At 51.2% G+C, this 24,199-nt stretch overlaps 1 protein-coding gene across 3 annotated transcripts in view; it reads left to right on the top strand.

Annotated features, from left to right (window-relative positions):
* The window catches only part of ADAMTS14 (ADAM metallopeptidase with thrombospondin type 1 motif 14), an 87,304-nt gene that overhangs the window by 17,260 nt on the left and 45,845 nt on the right, over positions 1-24,199 (top strand). For all 3 annotated transcript variants that reach the window (XM_054435482.2, XM_054435481.2, XM_063669915.1), the window contains exons 3-4: positions 9,880-10,036; positions 16,085-16,275. In XM_054435482.2, the coding sequence (XP_054291457.1) occupies positions 9,880-10,036; positions 16,085-16,275 (348 nt within the window). The remainder of the gene's footprint in view (positions 1-9,879; positions 10,037-16,084; positions 16,276-24,199) is intronic.

The raw sequence follows: 24,199 nt of genomic DNA, 5'->3' as shown, positions 1-24,199 counted from the left end.
GAAGGACCCTGCTGGGATGGAACCCCAGGTGTTTCCCTCCCCAGTGAAGCCTCTACATTACTTTGCAGGGAAGTTGAATGACAGAAAAGGAGGGATACATTATGTTTGTTTCCCTTTTTGGAAGCTTTGTTTAGGGAATGGGAGTTGATTCTGTGTTCATTGTGATAGGCACACACTCTGTGTAGAACAGGTGTGCCTTTTGAGACAAGGACATCATAGAAAAGTTAGAAAATACCTAAAAGTTTAAAGAGAAAGAAATTGCCTACAATCTCATTGCCTAGAGACAAGTCTCTAACAACTGGGTATGTTTCTGCCCAACCGTTTGTCTGCAGGTCTTTTTCACCTTTAAAGTCATCCTCTATCAGTCCCTTTTTGGGGGATAAGGACTTTTCCCCTTAGGGTGTTCAACCACTGGTATTCTTTTTTTTTTCTTGAGGACTTCTTTCCACTTACAGGCAGGACATCTGGGCATGTGTGGTAGTCCATTTTTATGTTGCTATAAGGAAATATCTGGGGCTGGGCAATTTATAAAGAAGAATTTTAGTTGGCTCATGATTCTGCAGGCTGTACAAGCATGGCTCCAGCACCTGCTTCTGGTGAGAGCCTCAGGAAGTTTGCAATCATGGTGGGAAGGAAGAGGAGCTGGCATGCCACATGGTGACATCGGGAGCAAAAGAGATGGGGGAGGTGTCACACACTTTAAGCAACTAGATTTCGTGTGAACTGAGCGAGAACTCACTTACCACCAAGGAGATGGTGCTAAACCATTCATGAGGGATCTGCCCCCATGATCCAATCACCTCCCACCAGGCCCCACCTCTAACACTGGACATCACATTTCAACATGAGATTTGGATAAACATCCAAACTCTATCAGCATGTCAAAGCCAGGCCATAGCAGAGCCAGGAGCTACATACAAACCCTCCTGTGGTTCCAGAATGTCACCCCCAGCACTGATCCTGCGGGCTTCCAGGCATCCTTCAAAGTGACAATGGTGATCATGAGAATCATGGCTGCAGATGCAAACACTAACATGGCCCTCGTGGCATGCTCGGGACCATCCTAGGTGCCTTATGTATGTTGCTTTCTCAGAGCAGCCCTACAAGATGGCTGTGGTTATAATCCTGAAGCACAAGGATGTTAAGTAAGTGTCCTAAGATTACATGATCTGAGAGTGATAGAGCCAGCATTTGAACTCAGAAACTCTCTGGCTCTAGGGTCTCTGCATTTACCCACCACATTGCTTCTCCCCTGAGAAAGACTTTTGCTGTAAATGCACTGGGCTCAGCAAGACCTCAGTAGCTTTTCACCCAGCATCATCCAGGGTGTGGGGCCTGCAGAGGTCATGACCTTGGGAACTGTGGCCGAGTGGTCATCCCAGATAACTATCTCCAGCTGGCAGAGGCTCTCTGCTTCCTGGTGTTTCTTTGAGCCTTTGGCTTGTTGTAGCAGCGCTGATGCTGCTGGTATGGGGTGCCGTGCAGATGTATGTGGCAGAGCGTGCCAGTTGTAGACAAGCCTGGCAGCTTTCAGCCCCATCCTCCAAGAGCTCCTTCTTCCTGCCTGTCCCCAAGGCTGCAGCTCGGTCTGAATCAGCTTTCAGACTTTCTTTGGCTTGGGCCGAAGACTTGGCAGCCCCAGCCTCCAGCAGAGCTCCTGTGGCTTGGGGCTTCCACATCAGGTTTGAATTAGATGAAATCTCAGCGTCGGCAGGCTTTCATCCCAGCCTCTCTGACTCCCGCTTCCGTGGTAGCAGGCAGTCTGTGTGCCACATGCGTGTCGTCTCTGCATGAGTGTCTGCTGGAGCGCTTGTCGTCTGTGTGAGTCATCCCTTTGTGTGTTCTCCCCGTGCTTGTGTATTATCTCTGTGCATGTTTCTCGCCTCCATGCATGCATGTTATCTTTTTAATTAATAGCTTTATTGATATATAATTCACATACCACGCAATTCGCCCATTTAAAATATGCAATTCAGTGGTTTTAAAAATTATATTCACAGAGATCTGCAATCATCACTGCAGTCAACTGTAGACCATTTTCATCACCTAAAAAAGAGACTATGTGGCCTTTAGCTATTCACCCCTGATCCAACATTACCCCAGCCCTTGGCAGTGACGAATCTACTTTCTATCTCTGTGGATTTGCCTATTCTATTTGTATGAAGACACTTCATACAAACAGAATCATGTAATATGTGACCTTTTGCATCTGGCTTCTTTCACTTGGCATATTTTCAAGGTTCATCCATCTTGTAGCATGTACCAATACTTCATTCCTTTCTACGGCAAAATAATATTTCATTGTATGGCTATATATATATATAGATAGATAGATAGATATAGTTTCTTTCTCCATTTATCCATTGATGGGCATTTGACTTGTTTCCATCTTTTGACTACTAGGAATAATGCTATGAGCAACTTTTCTTTGCGTGGGCATATGTTTTCTTTCTCTTGGGTGCTTACACTTTGGAAGTGGAATTGCTGGATCATGTGGTAATGCTGTTAATCATTGGAGGAGTATTGCCAGACCGTTTTCAAAGTGGCTGCGCTATTTTACATTCCCACCAATGTATGAGGGTTCCAGTTTCTCCACATCCTTGCCAACACTGGTTATCTGACTTTCTGATTCAAGCCATCCTATTTCTTTGTGGTTTGGATTTGCATTTCCCTGATGACTGATGATATTGAACATCTTTTCATGTGCTTACTGCTATTTGTAGATCTTTCTTGGAGAAACGTCTGTTCAGATCCCTTTCCCACTTTAAAACTGGGTTGTCTTTTAATGATTGTGTTGTAAGAGTTCTTTATATATTCCAGATACAAGTCCCTTACCAGGAGAGGAGAGGCCGGTCTCTCATGTCTTTTTGCACCCCCACCTTACCCCCATCAAGCTTAGCAAGCTGTATGTGGTTCATAAAGACTTAAGGACATGTTAAGGGAGGAAGAGATCTGGGTCACTTTGAAGAGTCCCTGCAGGGGCCATGGTTCCAGGGTGTGGGGTTGTGAGGGGTGGGGCTGCCTCTCTTACCTGCCATGAATCAGAGACAACAGCCCCGGATGGCCCATTAGAGGTTCTGGCCCCTGCAGGTTATGTAGGGTGTTGCTTTCAGCTGAACTGACTGATGGAACCACCAGGGTTGGGGGACTTGAAAAGACCTAGATCACTGAGCCTGTCCCTCCTCCTTGATTTTGGGGTAGAGCAACTGGGAAAAAGGCAGTGTCATTTACTGAAATGGGGAAGACAAGGGGAGGAGTGGGTCTGGAAGTCAAACCCAGAGTTCTGTTCCAAAGTTTGAGATGACCAGTGGAGATCCAGTCTCTATCAAGGAGGCTGTTGGATAATCACAAAGGAATTTCAGGAGGAGCCAGGGCTGGGGATATAAATTGGAAGTCATTTGCAGTCATGCAGTACCTAAAGCCATGGTCCTGGGGACGTGCCAAGGAGAGCTGATGATTGAAGGAGCTATGTGAGACCAGGACAAAGAAGTGATTGCTGGCCATGGCCATGCGGTGGTCACAGGTGAGCAGTTTCCAGGAAGTGGTGGCTCTAGAAGGCCACTTGGGGTGGGTAGAGGAGAAGCCAAGGGGTATGGAGGTGGTGAGTGTAGACAATGCTTTCTGCTACGGAGGGAAGCAGTGACACGGGCAGTAGCTGGGCAGGGATGGGAGGTAGAGAGTTTCAAAGATGCGGGACACTCGAGTGTGTTTGGATGCGGATAGGAATGGTCTTGTAGAAAGGAGAGTGTGATGAAGCTGGAAAGGGGGTGCTAACAGCAGGAGCTGAGTCCTTGAGGAGGTGACAGAGAGGTGATCCTGAGCACAGAGTGGGGGGGGGCCACATCCAGCCACAGAAGAGGAGAGGGGGCCCAGCTGTGGGAGGACAGTGTGCAGCAGGGTGGTGGGAGCCTTGGAGTATGAGACTGGGGGTGGGGCAATGTTGGGGGTCTGAGCCATTTGGGAGAGCTGGGACACAGACCGTTAAGCTGTTAGTCTTAACAGGGAAGTGCAACAGAACCTCAGCTTCATGCTCACGTGAGGTGAGCTGCTGATTTCAAGTGAGACCAGTAGGCACCTATGTGCACGTGTAGAGTAAGTGGCTGGTTGGGTTGAACCAGGGTGGAGAAGCTTCCCTGGGACAGCAGGATAGAGGGAAAGTGGGTGAGAGAGTATGGATGTTTGCAAGAGAATTATTGTGCAACTAGACCTAGATGTCTAAGGTGATGAGAAGTGAAGCGAGGATGTAAGGATCACACCTCGGAGGTCCTGATGAACTTTAATAATAACTGGAGCCAAGTGCTAGGGTTGGGTGAGCTGGGCAGTGGGGGAAGGGAAGGAGCCACCTGCGGTCGAGGTTTCTGGGTTGTAGCAGCCCATGTGGTCTAGCCAAGGAGCATGGCTGGCAGTGGCTGGGAACAGTGCATGCAGTTGCAGGTGGCCCTGTTGAGGGGAAGCAGTCACCTGTTGAGGAACCTGGTGGAAGCCAATTCTGATCCTTGTGTGTATCACCCCAGCATCCAGTTGCTGGGTTTTCTTTTGTTTCCTACAGTGGAACAGTTTCAAGCTGGGTTTGTTGGAAGCCTAGAACCTGAGACAGCGCAGCTGACCAAGGGATGTCCGTGGAAGTAAAGCCCTTGTGATAAAAATTCTAGAACAAGTTCAGACCCAAGAATGCACTCTCCTTGGGAGGTGGTGGGATGATTGGCTGAGAGGTGGCCTGCTCTGCTACTTTCTCCTCTGGAGAAGCCCCAGATAGGCCAGCCTTGGAAGGAGAAAGGAGAGGCAGTCGGGCCCACTCCTCAGCTGGCTTCACTGAAGCTACTATCTTGAAATGGCCCTTCTGGGCATTTGGCAAAGGTAGGCTAGTCCAAGCGGCAGCAGGCAAGGGGACTCAGGATCCCCCTTTTCCAGGGCCTGCAGCTGTCCCCTGAGAGCCAAGCCACTTGCAACTGTCTGGACCCCAGGCCAGGTCCTTGCTCATTGTCTCTGTACCTGCCCATGTCTGACACGTCTCCCAGTCCTTGGGGATCTCTTCTGTGCTCCTCTTGGAGATCTCTTTGTTGGCTCCAGGTACCCTTGCCTCCCAGTTTACATGCACATACATGCAATTTGAGAATAGATGTACTTTTATGTACGCATGCACATATACGTACTGATTTCAAAATAATTTGGCCTCAATTACCTGCTATAATATTTGGGACCTCATCCTGATAGTAGACAGCTGTGGGTGACCCGCTGCACTTGCTCAGTTGTGGTTCACAGCAGGACACAAGGTGATTTCTAAGCCAGCACTCACCTCCCTAGTTGCCACGTGACCATGTCTTCTTTGGGTGTCCTGGGCTTACACCTGAACTTGGGGGCTTTCCCTGAGGGGAACCAATACTGGAAAACCTGTTAATATGGCCTGGAGGCCTCTGGATGAAGAGGCAGCCGAATGTGTTACCTTTGCAACCAAAATGATGTCATGTTGGAGAATCCACAGTCCTTCCCATCTTCCACCCTCACCATCATTCAGCCACACACCTCCCAGGGAAGGCACCTCAGAAGCAGCCACATTAAAGGGAGTTTAGCCCAGCTGAGAGTGGCCAGATTTGTGCACTGGAGAATTTCCATTTGGGGAAACTGGACAAGGGCCTATGGGTATGTGGCTCAATTGGATGTAATCAATGATTCTTTGTTTTAGTTTTACTGTGTGAAGAAACTTTCTAGTACATATTTCCTATTTGTTTACTGTTTGTAAAAGAATAAGGTATAGGTGGAAATTCAGTATGGCTGATATTTATTTTCCATCCTACCAGAATTTACTTCTCCTTTTTTCTTGATTTTTTTATACAGAAATTTGATTTGATTTTAGCACTTTAAAATTAGCCACCACTTTTCAGAAATATAAACATTCAATAAATTGAGAGACGGGAGTATTTTAATGAGGAGGCAGAGAGCCAGAAAGTTCTCACTGCCAGCCTGTCTATGCTGTGTGGTGCCTGGTTTCCTGGCCACGGCAGAGATTCAAGGGAACTTGGGCCAAACCTCTCATTGTGCAGACAGGGAAACCGAGGTCTGAGGGGGCCCATCTTGCCTCCCAGTCTGGTGGCCAAGCCTGCCTTCCTGTCTTCTCTGTCTAAGAGGAGAGTCTTTGCGGCCCAGGAGGAGCCCAGACCTGGATGAGAGCTGCCTGTCGAGGCCTGGGTAGGATGCGAGCAATGAGACAAGGACAATCTCTGGAGAGGTTCCGCCCTGATCCCTTGGGGGCTGATGGGATCCACAGTCACATAGAAATTTAGAAACTTATTTCTCGGATTACGTAGGACAGGGCTTGGGTCTGGCTTCTTTGTCCTAAACAGTTTACTGGGATGGGGAACGACAGATCTTTTAACCCTTTCCTGGGGAGAGGCCTAAGGGTGTGGAGGTTGGACCAGACCCAGTGTCCTGGGGGTTCCCATTCTGCTGAGAACAGTGAGGGAGTGATGAGGATGGTCTCTGTAGGGGTAAGAATCCTTGGGGGAGGTCACCTGGGGAGTGGGAGGGACCGTTTCTTTTATGGGCTGTGCCCTGCCCTCCCTTCTCATATCCTTGGTGAGAGGTGTGCTGGCCTCCACGGGAGGGTTTTGCCCAGAGGTGGAGAGTTGGAGAATGAGTGTCCTTGCTCAGCAGGGTCAGACTAGAGGCCCAGGGATTTGCAAGTGGTACTAGGAAAGCAGTGTTTTCTTGCTCCAAGTGGCTCCTGACAGCAGAAGCAGGCCCGGGGGCTGAACCCAGGTAATAGAGTATTGTAGTTAAGAATGCTGGCACTTACTTGCTGGGTGACTTTGGGCCAGTTACTTAACTCTTCTGAACCTCTATTTCCTCGTCTGTGAAATGGATCTAACATTAGTGCCTACCTTATAGGGCTATAAAGATGAAATAAGATAATATATAAAAATATGAGTGGCAGGTACTGTTGTTAATAACAGTGATAAGAAGACTATTTATAAAGGATGGAAGGTAGGGAAGTGTGTTCATGCTGAATACAATGTTAGGAGTGTCCCTACACAGAATCTGTTACATATTGAGGGAGGGAGCTCTCTGTCACTGGAGGCATCCAAGTAAAAGCTAGAGGTCTCCTAACTGGGGAGGTTATCAAAGTATAATGCCTCAGACTGGGACGAGCACGATGATCTTGAAAGGTCTGTAGTCCATGATTGTGGGCCAGAAGGAGGGGGGCGGGCTGGAAGGCAGTGGCTTCATTCTGGAAACTGTATCCCTCATATGAGACACGGAGCCCTGGAGGCCACATGGAGTCACTGGGCTGTGGGGCAGGGAATGCCAGGCTTGAAGGATCCTCTTTGTGGAGCCATTGAACCAAGCCCCAGAATGGGGGAGGGCCTTGACCAGGTGTGTGGGAGGGGCTGAGCAGAGCCTTCCACTTCCTGGTCTGGACAGTTCGCCTCTGCTAGGCAGCTTGAGAGGTGTGATGGACCGAGACGGCGCAGGCCACTGCCCTGGACCAGCCAGGTTTGTGTGCCTGTAGCCTGGATGGAGCAGTGGCCTCTGACTCATGCTGTCTCTTGCTTGCTTGCTCCAGGGGCAGGAACAGTCCCTCTGGGTATCAGACACGGGTGCAGAAAGGGGGATGGGATAAATCATGCAGGGCATGGCTGAGACTTCATCACAGGCCCTCACGGCAACAAAGCTGTGGTAGGCCTTGGAGGTGTGTCCCGGGCCTGGAGCCACCAGCTGGAAGACAGGCCTCCCGTGGGGAGTTCTGCAGGCGTACAGTGGCAGAGGCCCTTGGATTTGGCCACCACTTTTTGTCCAGGTTTGGGCTCAACCTCTGTCCCTGAGCCTGAATGTCCTGGTCCCCTCTCCGCACTGTCCTTCCTGCATTTCCATCTTCACCCGGGGGTCCTTCCCCTCTACCTGGTATGCTCTTTCCTTCTTGGGTTGGTTTTTTTTTGCACCCTAACAATTTCTCCCTTCTGCCTGCTGTGGAAACCTGGGCTGACAGTCCCTGGGTGACCATGTGACTCTGCCTGGATGGGACTGTGAAGGGAGAATCTCCTTGTCTCTGGTGGCAGAGAGGAGATGTGTCTGCAAGGACAGGGGACATATAGCCTGTCTGGGAGAAGGGAGGATGAAGCTGGTGTAGGGGGAGCTGAGGGGAGTGGTGGCAAGAGTGTTGGGCCTCTCACTTCCAGTCTTAGCCCCTGCCTAGGTGTGTCCTGGGGCTAGTAGCTTCCCCTTCAGGCCAGGGGGTTTGAGTTGAATTTCTAATCCTTGCAACTAGGAACCTGATGGATAGTCATCCTTCAGGACCCACAGATGGCACCTCCTTTGGGACACGTGTCCACACTTTGTCATAGCACCGGGCAGGACGTTGGCTGCCCTCGGCTCTTGGGCCTTATTTTTCCATTTGTCCCTGCCCATAGGAGGCACACAGTAGGTATAAAGTCAAAGTGCTCTGCATGGATGCATGTATGCTCAGTATAAGGTTTGACGTTGACATTTTAACAAGCACACCAGAACTTTTGCAGACAATTGAGTGTTACCTGATAAAATGGTTACAGGGAAGCCTCAAATTTGTTCCAATAATGCCATTTTTCCCTGGAACATTTCTTGGCCTCCTCATTGGGCCTGTTTATGAAGCCCAGAAGGCAACCGTCTTGGTTTGGCTCCAAAATGATGTTTTCTGTTTGATCCACAGAAACAGCTAGAAGGGGCAAAGAAAAGGTTGGCTGCTGCCGGAGGCTTAGTGGTGGGTGTTCAGTCGGACTTGGAGGGGGGCTCCTAAGATGCGGCCTCAGAACAGGAGGAGGTGGGAAAATGGGTGGAATGGAGTTGTGTTGTCACTGGAGTTCCAATTCAAATGGGGAAGGTCCAGGGAATTTATAAAAACGCTTCCTTCATTCACTGCTTCGTGTTCACAGCTGCGCTCCCAGTCCTTGGTATGTAGTAGGCACTCAATAGATCTTTGTCGAACAAGTGAAGGAATTCAACAAATATTTATTTGCTAAATAATGCCTACTGTTTTCCATCCACTGCAGTAGGTGGGCTGCTCTTGGTACTTTGTAGGATGACGTGGTGTGTGTGCGTGTGTGTGTATGTGCACATGTGCATATGCAGACACACAAACACGAACCCACATCTAGTTGTATGTTTCATTGGCCCCTGTGATGACCGCCTTCACTGGGGGATAATAACACATTTGCTGGACTTTGTCAACATATTTTTTTGTTTTTATTTCCAAGGCCAACACCTGATTTTTTAAAGGGAATATTTGATGTAGGGAAAGATTAAAAACACTCACTCCTGGCTCATTTATCGTGAATGAGCATTAGCTGCCCTCCTCCCTGGCCCCCAACCCCCATCCCGCCATGTGCACACCCACGTGCTTTCAACCTGAAATAACAGCGCTTCGTATTGGAGTGGGGGACAAGCACCCACCTTAGGGATAATGAGCCTTTGCCCCTAGGATCTTCCCGTCTGCCTCTAGGTAAAGCCAAACCCCTGTGATGTGCTTCGGGCTGGAGTGCAGTGCCTTAGTGTGTGTGCATGTGCCTTATGGCAGTGGCTTTTGTGCCTCTGCTTTTTATAAGCAATGGAAGCTCTGATGTAATGAAATTTTATGTAGAGCCCCATGGATAGACAACACTGTAAAAGTGGATCTGCTTTGCTGAAAGGAGGGTGGGCCCGTTTGCTCAGCTTTCCTACCACCTCCTCCCACTCTCCTGCCAGGGCCTCATAGAACATCCTGGAATCCCAGGGCTCCTCAAGGCCCTGGAGGAAGAGCCTGCAAGCATGTAGAGTCACATATGTGCATTCACAGATGCTCGCCTGTCGGCTGTACTGTGTGTTCATGCCTCTTATTTCTCTCTTCCCCGCTGCTTGCCGTCCCTGGTTCAGGCGGGCCTCATCCGCACAGACAGCACCGACTTCTTCATTGAGCCTCTGGAGCGGGGCCAGCAGGAGAAGGAGCCCAGTGGGAGGACACATGTGGTGTACCGCCGGGAGGCCGTCCGGCAGGAGTGGGCAGAACCTCACGGGGACCTGCACAATGAAGGTAGGCTGTAGGTAGGGGCTGCTTCTCTCCCTACCTCTGGAGTGTTTCCCGGTAACTTCTGTCCTTAAGCTGTCCATGTCTGGCCTCAGTCTTCTTATCTGTAAAATGGGACTGGGCCACATAGACCTGCTGTACTGGCAGAGAAACCCCATTGCGTTCTAGGAGCTGCTGTAATTGGCTGGAGCTAGGGGCCAGAGGAGTCACTTGTGTCCTGAACTGTGGTCCCTGGGACTCCAGAGGTCTCCGAGGAGCTCACCATTGCTTCTCAAGGCTATTTCTGAGGCAAGGCAGAAGGTAGAATGCCTGCAGTGAGTTCTTCCACCCTAAAATCTACTCAACCCTTGGGAGCCACAGGAAGGGAGTTATTAGGGCACCCGCAGGGAGGCTGCCTGGTGTCTGGGCGTCATGGTCAGCTGTGTGTCCCATAGACCATTTTACAACCCTGCCTTCAAGTCTGTCTACTGTGTGACCCTAGGCAAGTTACCTAAGATTTCTGAGCCCTCATTTTCCTCATCAGTAAAGCAGAGATGATCCATGTCTACCTGTAAATGTTATATGTAATGGTGATGGTATCTATGAAAATCCCAGTATAGGGCTTGGCATGTAGTAGGTGCTGGATAAATGGCAGCTCTCCTTACAGTATTATTAAGGGTAACTGCTGACATGTTAGGGTGGGAACCCCCTGAGGGAAGGGGCGTCCCTGAGCCCAGGTGACCAGTGCAGGAGCCTACACACCAGAGGCACTCAAGACTTATGGTTGGGCAAATGAAACTGGATGTGACAGGTGCTGGTCCTGGGCCTGTGGTCAACTTCACAGTGTCACAAAGCTCCTTGGGCCAAGAGATGAGGAGGCCATGGGTGAAATCTGGTTATGACTGGACCACATCCTTGTGCCAGCTCCCTGTGGGACTGGGCCTGGTGTGAGAAATGCCTGGAAGCCAGTTGTCCCCACAAACAGTGCATCCATTGAAGCTCTCCAAGTATCACTCATAAGAGAAGCTGTGGCACCGGAGCCAGAGGATTCTGCAGGCCTAAGGTGGGGAGGGCAGGGCTGGCGGGGCCTCTGAGCACTGGCATGGATTTCAGGGCACCCTTCTCTCCACCAGGATTGAGAAGAGGGATGAGTCTCCCCGGGCTCCATTTTTTTAAGGACAATTCTGAATCCAAAGACCATAAGGTCTCCTCTTTTAGGAAGAGATGCTGGGGAAGTCCAGCTCCAGAGCTGTGAGCCTGGAACCAGCTGCATCACCAGCCACCATGGTGGGCAGCTGGGGAGCTGAGACCACTGAGCACACGGAGCTGGAGTTCAGACCTAGAGAAATGTGGCTGCGACTCTTGCCCCACACCAGGCTCTGGGGCTGGAACTCCAGTGAGGCCAGGCCCTGGTCCATCTACGGGCCTTCCTTAGAAAGACCAGGGGCAGGAGAAGACTTTCTTGGAAACCCGCGACTTGTACTTTTATTTGAAGGCCGGTCGTGGAGCTGAGCCCAGTGTGGGGAAAAGCATTTCTAGGCGTGCCTGTCTCCATTTCACACGCTTGATTAAAGCCGGAGGCTTCAGCTCAGCTCTTTGGGTCTAGTTTTCGGCACACAGAGAGGTGCCTCGGAGGCCTGGCCAGGTGCTCAGAGCCTGCTTATCAGCCAGCTAAAGGCTTTTGGGGAATCTCCCTCAGGCTGGGGACCTCTGCATCTCCAGCTATCCCCATCCTCCACAGGTGTCCCTCCCCTTGGTTGCTCAGACCGGGGAGTCTCCTGGGTCTGTTCCCTTCTCCCACCCAGGCTGGGGGGCCTGGAGGACAGATGCCAAGTCTCCATCTCTGTGTGATTCACAGCAGCAGGCCTGTCCCTGGCGGAAGGAGGGCAGGGAGGCGTCAGAGGCTCCACTACATGAGTTTGCTCACTGGGCTGAGGCTGTGGAGGGGATTCCAGCCCCCTGCTCCACTGTAAGGGAGTCTGAGGTGCACCAGTGGACCTGGAGTGGAGGGGACAATTCCTCTTGGCACTCAGTAAGGCCTCAGCTGCTGCTTCCTGAAAAGGGCATGTGTGGACCCACACACTCACACCTACCCACGCACTCTCCCACACACTGACACCCACGCTCACAAACACAGACCCATATACCCACACTCACCCTTACCGGCACACACCCATGCACCCACACTCACACATGGACACATATCACCCATACACTCATGCTCACACACTGACGCAAACACACGCTCACACACACCCATACACCCACACTCACACATAGACACACACCACCCATACACTCATGCTCACACACTGACACAAACACACGCTTACAAACACACACCCATACACCCACACTCAAACACTAACACATACTTAGACCCACCCACACACTACACACCTGCATACACACATACAGACCCCTCTATACACTCATACACTCTCACAACCCCACATCTACACACTGACACCCCCCTACATACTCACACACCCCTTCACACACTCGCACACTCTCAAACACACTCATACACACACATGCTCATATACACACACACTCATACATACACACATCCATGAATAAGCCCCAGAGAAGAGTTAGGTGATCCTTTCCCAAGGCTCTGGTGAGAAATTGAACCGTTCAGAGTCCAGGGGCAGGAATTCCCGGTGCTGGGCCACCAGGCTCGAGCTGGCCCTCACCCCGCGGCCCTGCCTTGGCCCCTGAGGCTGTGTCCTGGATGCTCTCCTGCTCCTAACGCTTCCCTCTCCTATTTAATCCATGGTCCTACTCTCTGGAACCCCGTTCCCACCCCCAGTTCCCTCCTGAGGACACGAATGGGGTAAGTGCTCCTGCAGCCAGAGCTCCGGCTCTCCGTGGGGCTGCCCATGCCAGGGCGGCCAGCTGGGCTGGGGCTCAGGGCGGCTGCTTTACAAGCAATTGAGATAAAATTCACCATTTTAACCGTTTTGAGGCATATGATTCGGTGGGTTTTTAAAACTGTATTCACAATGCTGTGCAACCATCACCTCCATCTAATTCCAGAACATTCCCATCCATTAGTTGTAGTCACTCCTGTTTCCCTGCCATCCAATGCCCCCTGGCAACCACTAATCTACTTTCTATCTTTCTAAATAGAATTTGCCTATTCAGAACATTTCATGGAATGAAATCATGTGGTATGTGCCTTTGGTGCCTGGCTTCTTTCACTCAGCGTGTTTTCAAGGCTCATCCATGGGATCGCCTGTCTTGATGCTTCTCTCCTCTTTATGATGGAGCACTAGTCCAGTGTATGGACATGCCACATTTATTCATTCATCTGGTGGACACTGGGGTTGTTTCTATCTTTTGGCTACTATGAAATGCTGCTGTGAACTTTCGTGTGCAAGATTTCATGTGAACATACGTTTTCAATTCTCTTGAGTACATACTTAGCAGTGGAATTACTGGGTCACATGGCACCTCTAGGTTTAACTTTCAACTGTACTTTCAAAGCAGCTGCATCATTTTACATTGGCTTGGGGCTTCTTGGATGGCTCACGGCAGCTTCCCAGTGGCTGGTGGGCCCTGCTCTGCCCTGAGGGTTGTCTGCTCCTGTCATCCTGAAGGATGAGGGACCCACAGAAGAGGGTGTGGCTGGAGCCCCCCACAGCATCCAAGGCTGATGCTGGCTGGTCTTCCCCGATTCCCCAGAAAGTCTGCAGAGAGAGAGTTATGGCTGTGCCCTGACAGAGTGTGGTCATGGCTGGGGGAGGCCTGAGTTTACATTCTGGGCTGTTGTCATGAAGCTGCTGTGTGACCTAGGGTGAGTGGGGTAACCTCTCCAGCCTTCCTGTGACAGGCCTGGCAGGGAGGGCTCTGAGGGATCAAGTGCGGCATTCCACTCGCAGGGCTTACACTTCTGAGCACGGCCCATGCATTGGGGGTGACTGTTATTTTTCTCCCTGCTCCATGGAGGGAGCCTTGTGCCTTCGCCTCCCCTGCCGGGGGCTGCCCTCCTCTCTCCCAGGAGTTTGGCTATGGGCTGCTGCGCTTGCCATTGGCTCAGACACTAGGGCCACCAGAAGCTGCCTGCAGTGTGAGCTCAGAGCGGCACCAGCCTCAAGGGTAAGTGAGGGAGAAACCCACCCGAGCCCTGCTCACCAAGCTGTGTGTCCACCCAGAGGGCTTTCCCTGCCAGGCCAGTGGCCACATGTTTTTCCAGCTCTTAAGTCTAGGGCTTTGTTCCTTTGCACTATAGCACCACTCAGCAAAGAGGAGATACAAACAAGTGGTAGCACCAAGCCCTGTGTGTTCCTTGTTACCCATCCTCAGATCCCCATTACCTGAGCAGCCGTGTGGATAGCAGCGTAGAGGCGGCTTGGGTCTCTAAAGAGGTTCCCGTGGATGCATCCATGTGCATCACCCACGTGTGGACAGGGTCTGCACGCACTCGCTCCCATGTGTAAAATAAACAATCACAATGGATTGTGCAGGGGCAGGGCCCTCTGCCCCCTGTGCTGAAGCGGGTTATCTCCTGCTCTCTGTTCAGCCCCAGCTTCAATGTCCCCTCCTCAGGAAGCCTTCCCCAACAGGTCTGGATCTCCAGTGGGGTGCCTTCTCTGATCAGTCCTGCTGTAGCCTTTGATATTCCTGTATTGTTACAATCCAATTTCTTATTTGTCCCTTCTGTTAGGCAGTGGGCTTAGGGGCAGAGGCCCGGCCTTTATCACCTACCCACTGTCCATCCATTGACTAGTACGGGGCCTCTCCTGCTGCCACACCCCTGATACATGCTGAGGATATTGTGGTGGCCTCTTTACATCCTCAGTCCCAGCCTCCTATCTGGGGAGTTCTCAAATAACTGTGGGTAAATGAAGGTTCTTAGAAATTAATGGTATGGTATGAGTATCAAAACTTCAGAGTGAGATGGGGGGAAAGTCATTAAGAGTTAAGGCTCTGGAGCCTTCTTGACAGACCCAAGCCTCCTGTCCTGCCTTCTTAGCTTTCCCTGCGAGTCTCCATGCACCCTCACTCCACCGCCCCAGCAGAGTGTACTCTATCTTCATTCAGGCTGTAGCATAGATGTCTGACAGCGCTCAAGGTGTTACCCTTCTACGTGGCGGCATAGATGGTAATGTTTCAAAGCATGGGCTTTTGATTCAGACAGACCCACATGAGAAGCTACTTAACATCTTTGAACTTCAATGTGTTCACCTGTGTAATGGGGACAACAATCTGATAGAGTTGTTGTAAAGATTAGACTAGATTGGATTGCATTAGATTAGATTAGAGGTCAGTAAAGGTAAGGCCCAGGGCCAGATATAGCCTGGCTGCTGTCTTGTAAAGAAAGTTGGATTGGAACACAGACACACTCACTCACAGTCTTTTATCTGCGGCTGATTTTGTGCTTCAGTGGCAGAATCGAATGGTTGTGACCGAGAATGAATGACCCCCGAGCCTAAAATATTTATCTGGTCCTTTACAGAAAAAGTTTAGTAACTCTTGGATTATATAATACCAGTTAATAAATGCTATTTTGCTTTTAGCCAAAAGGGCAGAGCAGCAATGGTGAAATTTGGGGTCACTGACAGTTCTTGGGTGGGATTTGAGAGGCTCAGTGCTCACAGGAGTATCCCGGAGTTCCTCAGAAGCCCTGCGGAGGCCACAGTAGCCCCATGACTTTTCTCCTTTATGGAGATATTGCCAACTTTGATTTTTACAGCAACCCTGTGGGTTAGAGATAAAGGGTGGTTCATCCTCATGTTATAAGAGAGATGATGGAGGCCAGAGAAGCGAGGGATTGGGCCTGGGACGCCCAGAGAGATAGGATGAGTGGCTCCTGGAACCCAGGCATTCTGCTCTGGGCCAGTTCTCATCCCTTTGCTACTCATTGCTTCAAAGATTTAGCCGTGACCTCGTGGCAGGAAAATGGCTCTTGCCCATGAGTTGACCTAGTATGGAACAATCCCTCATACTACTTTACTTATAGAGACAGGGAAAGGGGTGCCAGTGATGGGGCCAGAGGTGGGTGGTGGGCAATGTCACAGTGACAGCCCCTCCTGTGGGTTGGACCTCACTCTCTTCCTGTCTTGGTTCCAGCCTTTGGCCTGGGAGACCTTCCCAACCTGCTGGGCCTGGTGGGGGACCAGCTGGGCGACACAGAGCGGAAGCGGCGGCATGCCAAGCCAGGCAGCTACAGCATCGAAGTGTTGTTGGTGGTGGATGACTCGGTGGTTCGCTTCCATGGCAAGGAGCATGTGCAGAACTACGTCCTCACCCTCATGAATATCGTGAGTGTCCATATGTCCTAGGACTTGGGGGGAGTGGGGTGGGGTGAGCCCCAGTGCTGATCCAAATGGAAGTTTCTGGGGCCTGGTATTTTTCAGGTGGACTTGGGGAAGTCATTGCTTGCTCCTTAGCCCAGCAGGCACACCCTTGGCAGCCAGGTTTAATGGTGTAATGAGCCTGAATTGGCCTGACTTGCGTCCCAGGCTGTGGCCTGATCCCAGCTGTACATACCTGGGCTGAGGTGACCCACCAGGCCTCCTGCGTTGGAACCTGTGGACAGTGGGTTCTGGACTTGGAGACATTCAGAGTCAGGGTCAGGCGTGGCCTGGATCCTTGCTTGTGTTGGAGTTGAAGGGACTCTTTTGGGACTCATCATCTGGAAAAAATGCCCAACCCCAGGCTGGGGAGACTGGCCAAGGAGCTGTCAATCTGTGAAGTGGGTCCTGAGACCCTGACATAGGCCTTGGGTGTGCACAGACAGGCAAGGAAAATCAGGGATGTGGGCAAATTCTAAGACTGCATTGAAGCAGAGAGCCCGTGCCCTCAGCTGCTGCCTGTGGCTGTCCTGCAGAGATACAGGACTCTCGTCACAGAAAAGCTAGTTTTTCAAGAAAAGTCAGAAATGTAGTTTTTAAGTGTTTAAAAAAATTCATTATGGAAAATTTTAATCCAGATATTTAAGTGAACATTTCCAGTTGTTTTTTTTTTTTTTTTTTTTTTTTTGAGACGGAGTCTCGCTTTGTTGCCCAGGCTGGAGTGCAGTGGCACAATCTCGGCTCACTGCAAGCTCCGCCTCCTGGGTTCATGCCATTCTCCTGCCTCAGCCTCCCGAGTAGCTGGGACTACAGGTGCCCGCCACCATGCCCGGCTAATTTTTTATATTTTTAGTAGAGACGGGGTTTCACTGTGTTAGCCAGGATGGTCTCGATCTCCTGACCTCGCGATCCGCCTGCCTCTGCCTCCCAAAGTGCTGGGATTACAGGCTTGAGCCACCACGCCCAGCCTACATTTCCAGTTTTTAAATGTTAAAAGAGAAACCCACTGTGGATGCCAAACAAAACACACTATAGGCTACAGGTGGCCCCGAGTGAGCATCCCTGGGCTAAAGGGGCAGAGACAAGGAAGAGCAGGAGGGAAAGGAGGGTGAAAGCATAGGGCCTTTGTCAGGGTGCCTGTGGCTGTGTGGTTCTGGGAAAGGATGGGGACCTGTCTGGGTGAGGTGAGACCCAAGGTAGAAATAGTGCAGGCAGGGGCCAGATGCTGGGGATGGGGGCCGGACCCTCAGCCCTCCCCTGTGAAGTGTAGTACCGGAGGCAGGTGACCCATTGGGATAGACCCCAGCTCAGCATGGGACACTGTGCAGTCCAGGCCTGGGGGAGGTGGGCAGTGGTGCACAAGGGAAAATGCCACGTCAACAGGAGGCAACAGGGCAGGTGCCCTTCACCTCTGAGCCTCTGCAAGGTGACCAGGTTAATGGCTCATCATAAACATTCATCTGGAACACCAGAGCTGAGAAAGAAGATATGTACGTGGTGGGTCCTGAAGAATTTGAGTGAGGCCTCTTTTGAAGGCCAAAGCTTCCAGCCCCTGCATGGGCCCTCACTGGCCTTGATGTTAGGGCCCTCTGCCCCTAGGCCTGCCTGGAGAGGATAAAGAGGTTGGCTAGCTGCATGATCATACAGACGGAAAGATGACTGCAGCATGCCAGGGCCAGGATAGATTCACCTTATCCTCAGTCTAACATGGGCAGTGCTGGGAGGCTGTAAAGGATGTGTAATTGATTGTGCTGCAGCACTAAGAGGAATATTAGTGAATCGGCCAAGAGCACACAGTCTGACTCGGCCCCTTCTTGTCTTTGTGACTTTGGGGGCAAATTACAAACCCTCTGGAGTGTCTCTTCTGCACTTTGAAAGCAGCATTAACAGTACTTACTACCAGAGGTTTTGGGGAGGATGAAACGAGCGCACGGCGCAGAGCATGGCCAGGCAGAGCATGCGCTGTCAGTGGGTGGTGGTTGGTGATAATAATGTGACCTTTGTGAAGTGACTGATCATGCATTTCTGGGAACGGGACAGTTGATGGGGAGAAATGTCAACCCCACGTCATGTCAGTCCCCTTGGAAACATTGGTAGGGTGCTGCCTGGGTCCATAATCTGGCTGCACCTTTGACGAGGTGGTCACTAGGGGGACAGCCCCTTAATGTATCTGGGACCTTGGGCAGGGGACCTGTGTTGTTCAGGGATCCATAGGATGCAAATGATGAAAACCCAACTCAATCTAGATTAAGACAAATGCGGTAATTTCTTGGTTCATGGTCAAACTGGGGGAGGGACAGGTTGGAGCCAGTTGTAAGAGTAATTGGAACTAGAGGAAGTTTTCAGGTTCACTTCTCTGTCTGTGACATCCTGATTCTCTCTGATCGACTTCTCTACCAGACATTCTGGCCACTGACAACACGACGCTGACTCCTATCCCCATCCATGGCTGGAGACAAAAGGAGTTTCCCCTCTGGTTCCCAGGCAAAATCTCCCGAAGCAGGACTCTGATTGGCCTAACCTGGGTCACATGCCACTCTTTGGGATGATCACTACACGTTAGAGAGGGAGAGCATCAGTGCTCCAAGGCTGGAGAGCGGTTAGACACAGCCATGGCCTCTGGAGAAATTGTTCTGAGCTGGCCAGGCACCCCAGTTTGTGTCTGCTACAGTTTAGCCCCTTAGAGCCTCTGCTTTTTCATGATAGTGTCTGCTCTTGGGTTTGTGAAGATTTAGTATCCAGGGTATCTAGCACATGCCTGGCACATAGTGGGTACTCAAGTAATGTTTTCTGTCATTAGTATTGTTACATTGTTTGTTTTTGCGTGTATGAGTTGTTCCTTGCCTGAGTTTGGGAAGGTGAGTTCCCTGAGGGGAGGGGCTTTGTCTTTTTAGGAAACCCAACAGCACACGCAGCACAGGGTCTGAGACCTGAGAGGTGATTGGTAAACGTGGAGGTGAATGGTATCTACCAGAGAAGTGGGTGGCCGGCACCCATTGAGATGGCAGCAGGAGAGAGCAGCAGAGTTCTGTCTGCAACGTCAACATCAATAAAAGAGCAGGAGCAGAGATCAGCTCCAATGACAGGAGCCCAGGGAGCGGGTGGGAGGCTAGAGAATCTATCCCTGGCCGCCCCTGTGTGTGGACACGTCTTCCATCCCAGGAGCTTAGCGTGTGGTTTTGGACACAAAGGGCAAAGGCTACCACATGGAGTTGTTTGAGAAAGAGAGAGGCGGGGGAGGGAGAGGATGCCTATGAATCTGAACACACCCACCATCCTGGAACACTCGACCACCCACCCAGACTCTGCAAATCACAGGCCCAGCCTGAGGCCATAGCTGGGGACTGATCCCATTAGTGGGAGGCCACGCTGAGAGCCAGGTTTGGCCCCTGGAGCCAGCAGGTGGGGGACAAGAGGAAGGACAGGAAAGGGGAAAGGGGCAGGGGAGACCTCAGGATGCCCAAGAGTGGTAGGAGCCTGGGTCCCACGGCCCAAAGCTGGGGCTGAAGACCCCAGGACTGTAAGCCAGGCCCTATTGCAGCCCCAGAATCCTTCACTTTGTTAAAAGATAATTTTCAGGAAAAGGTAAACTCATGACTCTCATAGAGAAATAAAAACGAACATGTGTTAAAGATTTGACTCTACTCATTACTGAGGGAACCAGGCAGATGTTATAACTCGTTCAAAAGAGAACCCAAGGACAGAAACATTATAGATTAGGAATTTTACAAAGAATGTGCAAAAGGAGACAAAACTGGTGTTGTGTAGGGTGGGAGGGAAGGCTGTTTAGCCTCTGCCAGAGAAGATGGAACCTGCCTGCGTGCAGACAGGAATTTTGCGTTGCTCTTGGTGACCCACGGTGCTCTCTGCTGTAAGGGCGCTTTCTCTGTATCTGATTCCGATAAGCGGGAAAGGCGCGCTGTGGCAGTGCCTGCCTTCTATTGAAGTACAAGTTTTTATTCTCTGGTTTGAGGCCTGACCAGGTGTGAGGAGTCTGATGACTTGTCCTACTTAAAAATCTCTGCCCCCATTCCTGAAACTAGCAGAGTGGCAGCATCTCCCAGGCCGCAGCCCTGGATTGGACTGGGTTACAGCCCTAAACAGCAATGTGGTGGGATTCTGTCTCTTTTGCTGCTCTGTTCTGCCACCTGCTCCTCACTCCCAGGATTCTGGCTGGGGTTATGAGAGTGAGAGTGCCCAGGGCAGTGGCAGGGGTGAGTTGTCTGAGGGGGACCACAAAGCTGTCTTGGGTGATCTGCTCCATTCTTTCTCTCATCTTTCAGAGAAACTCTTTCAGAGGTACCCTGAGGGACCTCCATGAATTCTGTTGCTCAGCTTCTTAACTCTTGGTTGGACTGAGGTGTCTGCAGGTACTGGAGGGTGGATCAGGCTTGCTGGAGGCCTGCTCCCCAGCTGGCTCCACTGCCAGCCTTGGCTGACATCCATTCATTTGTTCAGAGCTGGGTGCTGTGCTACCTCTGTGGGCCCTCCATGGGGTGAGGTATTGGGTAGGGTGGGGTGGGAGTCAGGGTTCTTGTGGTTGCAGGTGACAGATCCAGCTCACACTAGCTGAAACCAAAGAGGGGTGTATTGGCAGGGAGCTGCTGGCGTGCCCACAGAGTCAGTGCGGCAGGAGCCCCAGGGACCACCGGATGAGGGCTTCAGGCCCATTAGGGCACCGTCTCCTACTCTGCTGGCCTGTGCTTGTCAGTGGAACCCAGCAGCAGATGGGCTTTCTCCCATGATGGGAAACAGGAACACCCCAGGTGCTCACACTTAGGACCCAAATGCCAAAGGGCTCTTTCTTGCCTTCCTAGGGAAGACTGGCTAGGGTGGGACATGTGGCTATCCCTGTACTAATTACTGTGACTAGAAGGTTGGTTTGGGTCTGCTGGGTCACAGCTTGCCACTGTGTATGGGAGTGAGTTGGAGCAGGACCTGTGCCCAGAAAGCAAGCAGCAAAGCATGCAGACAGGAAGAATGGCTTCCACAGTGGGGGACACAAAAGGAAGAGAAAACACAGTCGCTGCCCTCTGAGCTTATACTGCTGTGTGTCTGCAGACCACTGCACAAGATATAATTGCAAGCTGGGTATATAATCCTAGCACTTTGGGAGTCCAAGACAGGAGGATTGTTTGAGGCCAGGAGTTCAAGACCAGGTTGGCATAGCAAGTCCCCATTTCTACAAAAAAATTTAAAAGATTAGCCAAGCAAGGTGGTGCACACCTGTAGTTCCAGCTACTCAGGAGGTTGAGGTGGGAGGATCGCTGGAGCCCAGGAGTTCAAGGCTGCAGTGAGCTACGATTGTGCTGCTGCACTCCACCCTGGCCAACAGAGTAAGACCCTGTCTCTAGAATTAAAAAAAAAAGAATATCATTGTAGAAATCATTAGTATTGTTTTTCAGCAATCACTGGGAGCCAGACTCTTTGTAGACTCTACCTCGTTTACTTAAGTCTCCCCATAACCCTACGAGAGGTCTGAGTAGCCTCAATGTCCTTACATAGAAACTGGCGTGCAGAGACAGGCTGTAACTTGCTAGTCTCCCCTCTGGCAGGCCGTGGGGCTGGGATCTGAGCACCGCTGTGTCCACTCCAGAGCTCACCCTCTTCCCCAGGCCTAGTGCCAGCTGGTGCTGTCCGTGGCTGGTGACCCAGCTGTTATGGCAGAAAAACTTTTCTCTACACTCTTACGTTCAGTACTGGAGGGCTTGTGAGTTAAACTGAAAGAGACAGACTGGCAGGAGAAAAGAGTTGATTTGCCAGTTCCTTGTATATAGGGGTGCTCCATGATGAGTACCTTAAAGGGGTGGTGAAAACTGGGGGTTTGGCCAGGTGCAGTGGCTCACGCATGTAATCCCAGCACTTTGGGAGGCTGAGGCAGGTGGATCACCTAAGGTCAGGCGTTTGAGACCAGCCTGACCAATATGGTGAAACCCCGTCTTTACTAAAACTACAAAAATTAGCTGGGTGTGGTGGTGTGCCTGTAGTTCCAGCTGCTCAGGAGGCTGAGACAGGAGAATTGCTTGAACCTGGGAGGCAGAGGTTGCAGTGAGCCAAGATCGGGCCATTGCACTCCAGCCTGGGCCACAGAGGGAGACTGCAGTCTCAAAAAAAAAAAAAAAAAGAAAAACAAAACCTGGGGACTTATATTCTTAGCTTAATAGGGAGAGAAAGGGAGAAGGGAGAAAGGTTTCTTTAGGAAAGACAAGTGGGTTTTTAGGAGAACAAACGGGAGATGAAGTTTGTGATAATGTTTACTTAAGCAGGGTCAAGTGGTATTTCTGTCTTTATGACTGTGAAATTCCCTTGAGGGGATTTCCGACAACCTATTTTCCCAGATGCTGCTGCTTTTAAGGAAAGCTGAGAAGGCTTCTTTCTGCATCTGTTGGCTTTCAGATGTCTTCAGCTTACACTGATCTGTATCCTAACGCTGGGGTTCCGAATGGGCCCTCACACAGGCTGGGAACAGGACCCCAGGGGAGGGAGTGCTTGTATGCATGTACGTCCTGGAGGGGCCATGACCTGTGCCAGCTCCTACAGTCTCTGTTTGGTGAGGGGCTCCACATGCGTGGCTTCTGGGCACTGTGTGCCCTCGGCGAGGCCCCTCCCAGACCCACTGGGTGGCCTGGTCTGAGCCCCTGATAAGGGTTCTAAGAGGGTCAGCTCAAATGACGGGGGTGAGGGTGGAGGGGATACTCTTTGGGGCTATGGGAAAAACAATGAAACCCATTGCTGAGGTGGAGAGATGAAGGCAGCGAAGTTTGGAAGGTAGTGGGGAGAGTAGACGGGAGCTTGTTCCCCAAGCAGAATTTGGGAGCTTCCCTTGGAAACCAGAAGAGGTCTTTTGATGGGCTGGCTATAAGTGAGATGTTTCTTTCCATTGGGCAAAGCGTACTTTTGAAACTTGGCATTCCAGGGCTGGCCTGGCCTGAAATGTGATGCATTTGGAAGGGGGTAGGAAGCCCTCCAATCTGGAGTTATAAGAGATCACGTGGATGGTGGCAGGAGTGGGTGGGAAGTTCTCTCTGAGCCCTTGATGTTCATGATGTGGAGGCCAGCTGCCAACCTGTCCTTCTCTGGTGTTCCCCTGACGTCCCTAGGACTTTACTATTGGAGGAAGGCAGGCTCAGTGACCCATTCTAACCTTCTTGGCCAAATTAACACATTCTGACTTTTGGCCCTTGACCTCTGACTCATGCATGACTCAAAGCTGTGGCCGGGGAAGATTGTCAGCTTCCACTGAAGACTGGGCGACGAGGGCCTGCCTTGGTGACTGCTGTTTGGATAGTCTTGGTCCTACCTTCCTTCTCCCCACAATCTGCCAGAAAGTGGGTGAGGAGAGAGGAGAGTAATGATCTTCCCAGAGGTTCTGGAAGGCCATTAGAGGCTGGGTCTTCTGCTCACTGCTGGGTTGCCCCATGAATGTGGGAACAGAAAGGGCCTGGGATGGGTGAGGGGCACAGTTGAGGCAGAGCTTCCCCTGAGGGAAGCCCAGTTCCTCTTGGGAAGAGAGGCTCACAGCATTGAGATGGACTGCGGCTTAAAGGAGCCGTGACCTTGCAAACCTGCTGCTGCCATCGCGGGTATGTGGGCGGTGTGGGGTTCAGGCTTCCCTTGAACAGGTGCAGAGGACGGACAGCCGAACTTCCCAGCAAGGGAAGGAGAGCAGATGGGGACCGACAGTCTGCCTCCCTGGGGACAAGCAGCTCATCCTGTCCATTGTGTGGAAGCTTTTATTCGGCTGGGATGCTTGACACTCGAATTGCCTTAGGGGATTTCCATGGGGCCAATAATAACAGCTTGCCTTTGCATTCCCCTTGGAACACCTGTCTGCTGTGACCATTTCTGATCCTGATTTCCGGGGCCAGGTCTGGGCTGGCGGGACCAGAGG

This window comes from Pongo pygmaeus, chromosome 8 (assembly GCF_028885625.2).
Source record: "Pongo pygmaeus isolate AG05252 chromosome 8, NHGRI_mPonPyg2-v2.0_pri, whole genome shotgun sequence".
Lineage (NCBI taxonomy): Eukaryota > Metazoa > Chordata > Mammalia > Primates > Hominidae > Pongo > Pongo pygmaeus.
This window is presented reverse-complemented; position numbering and strand designations above follow the sequence as displayed.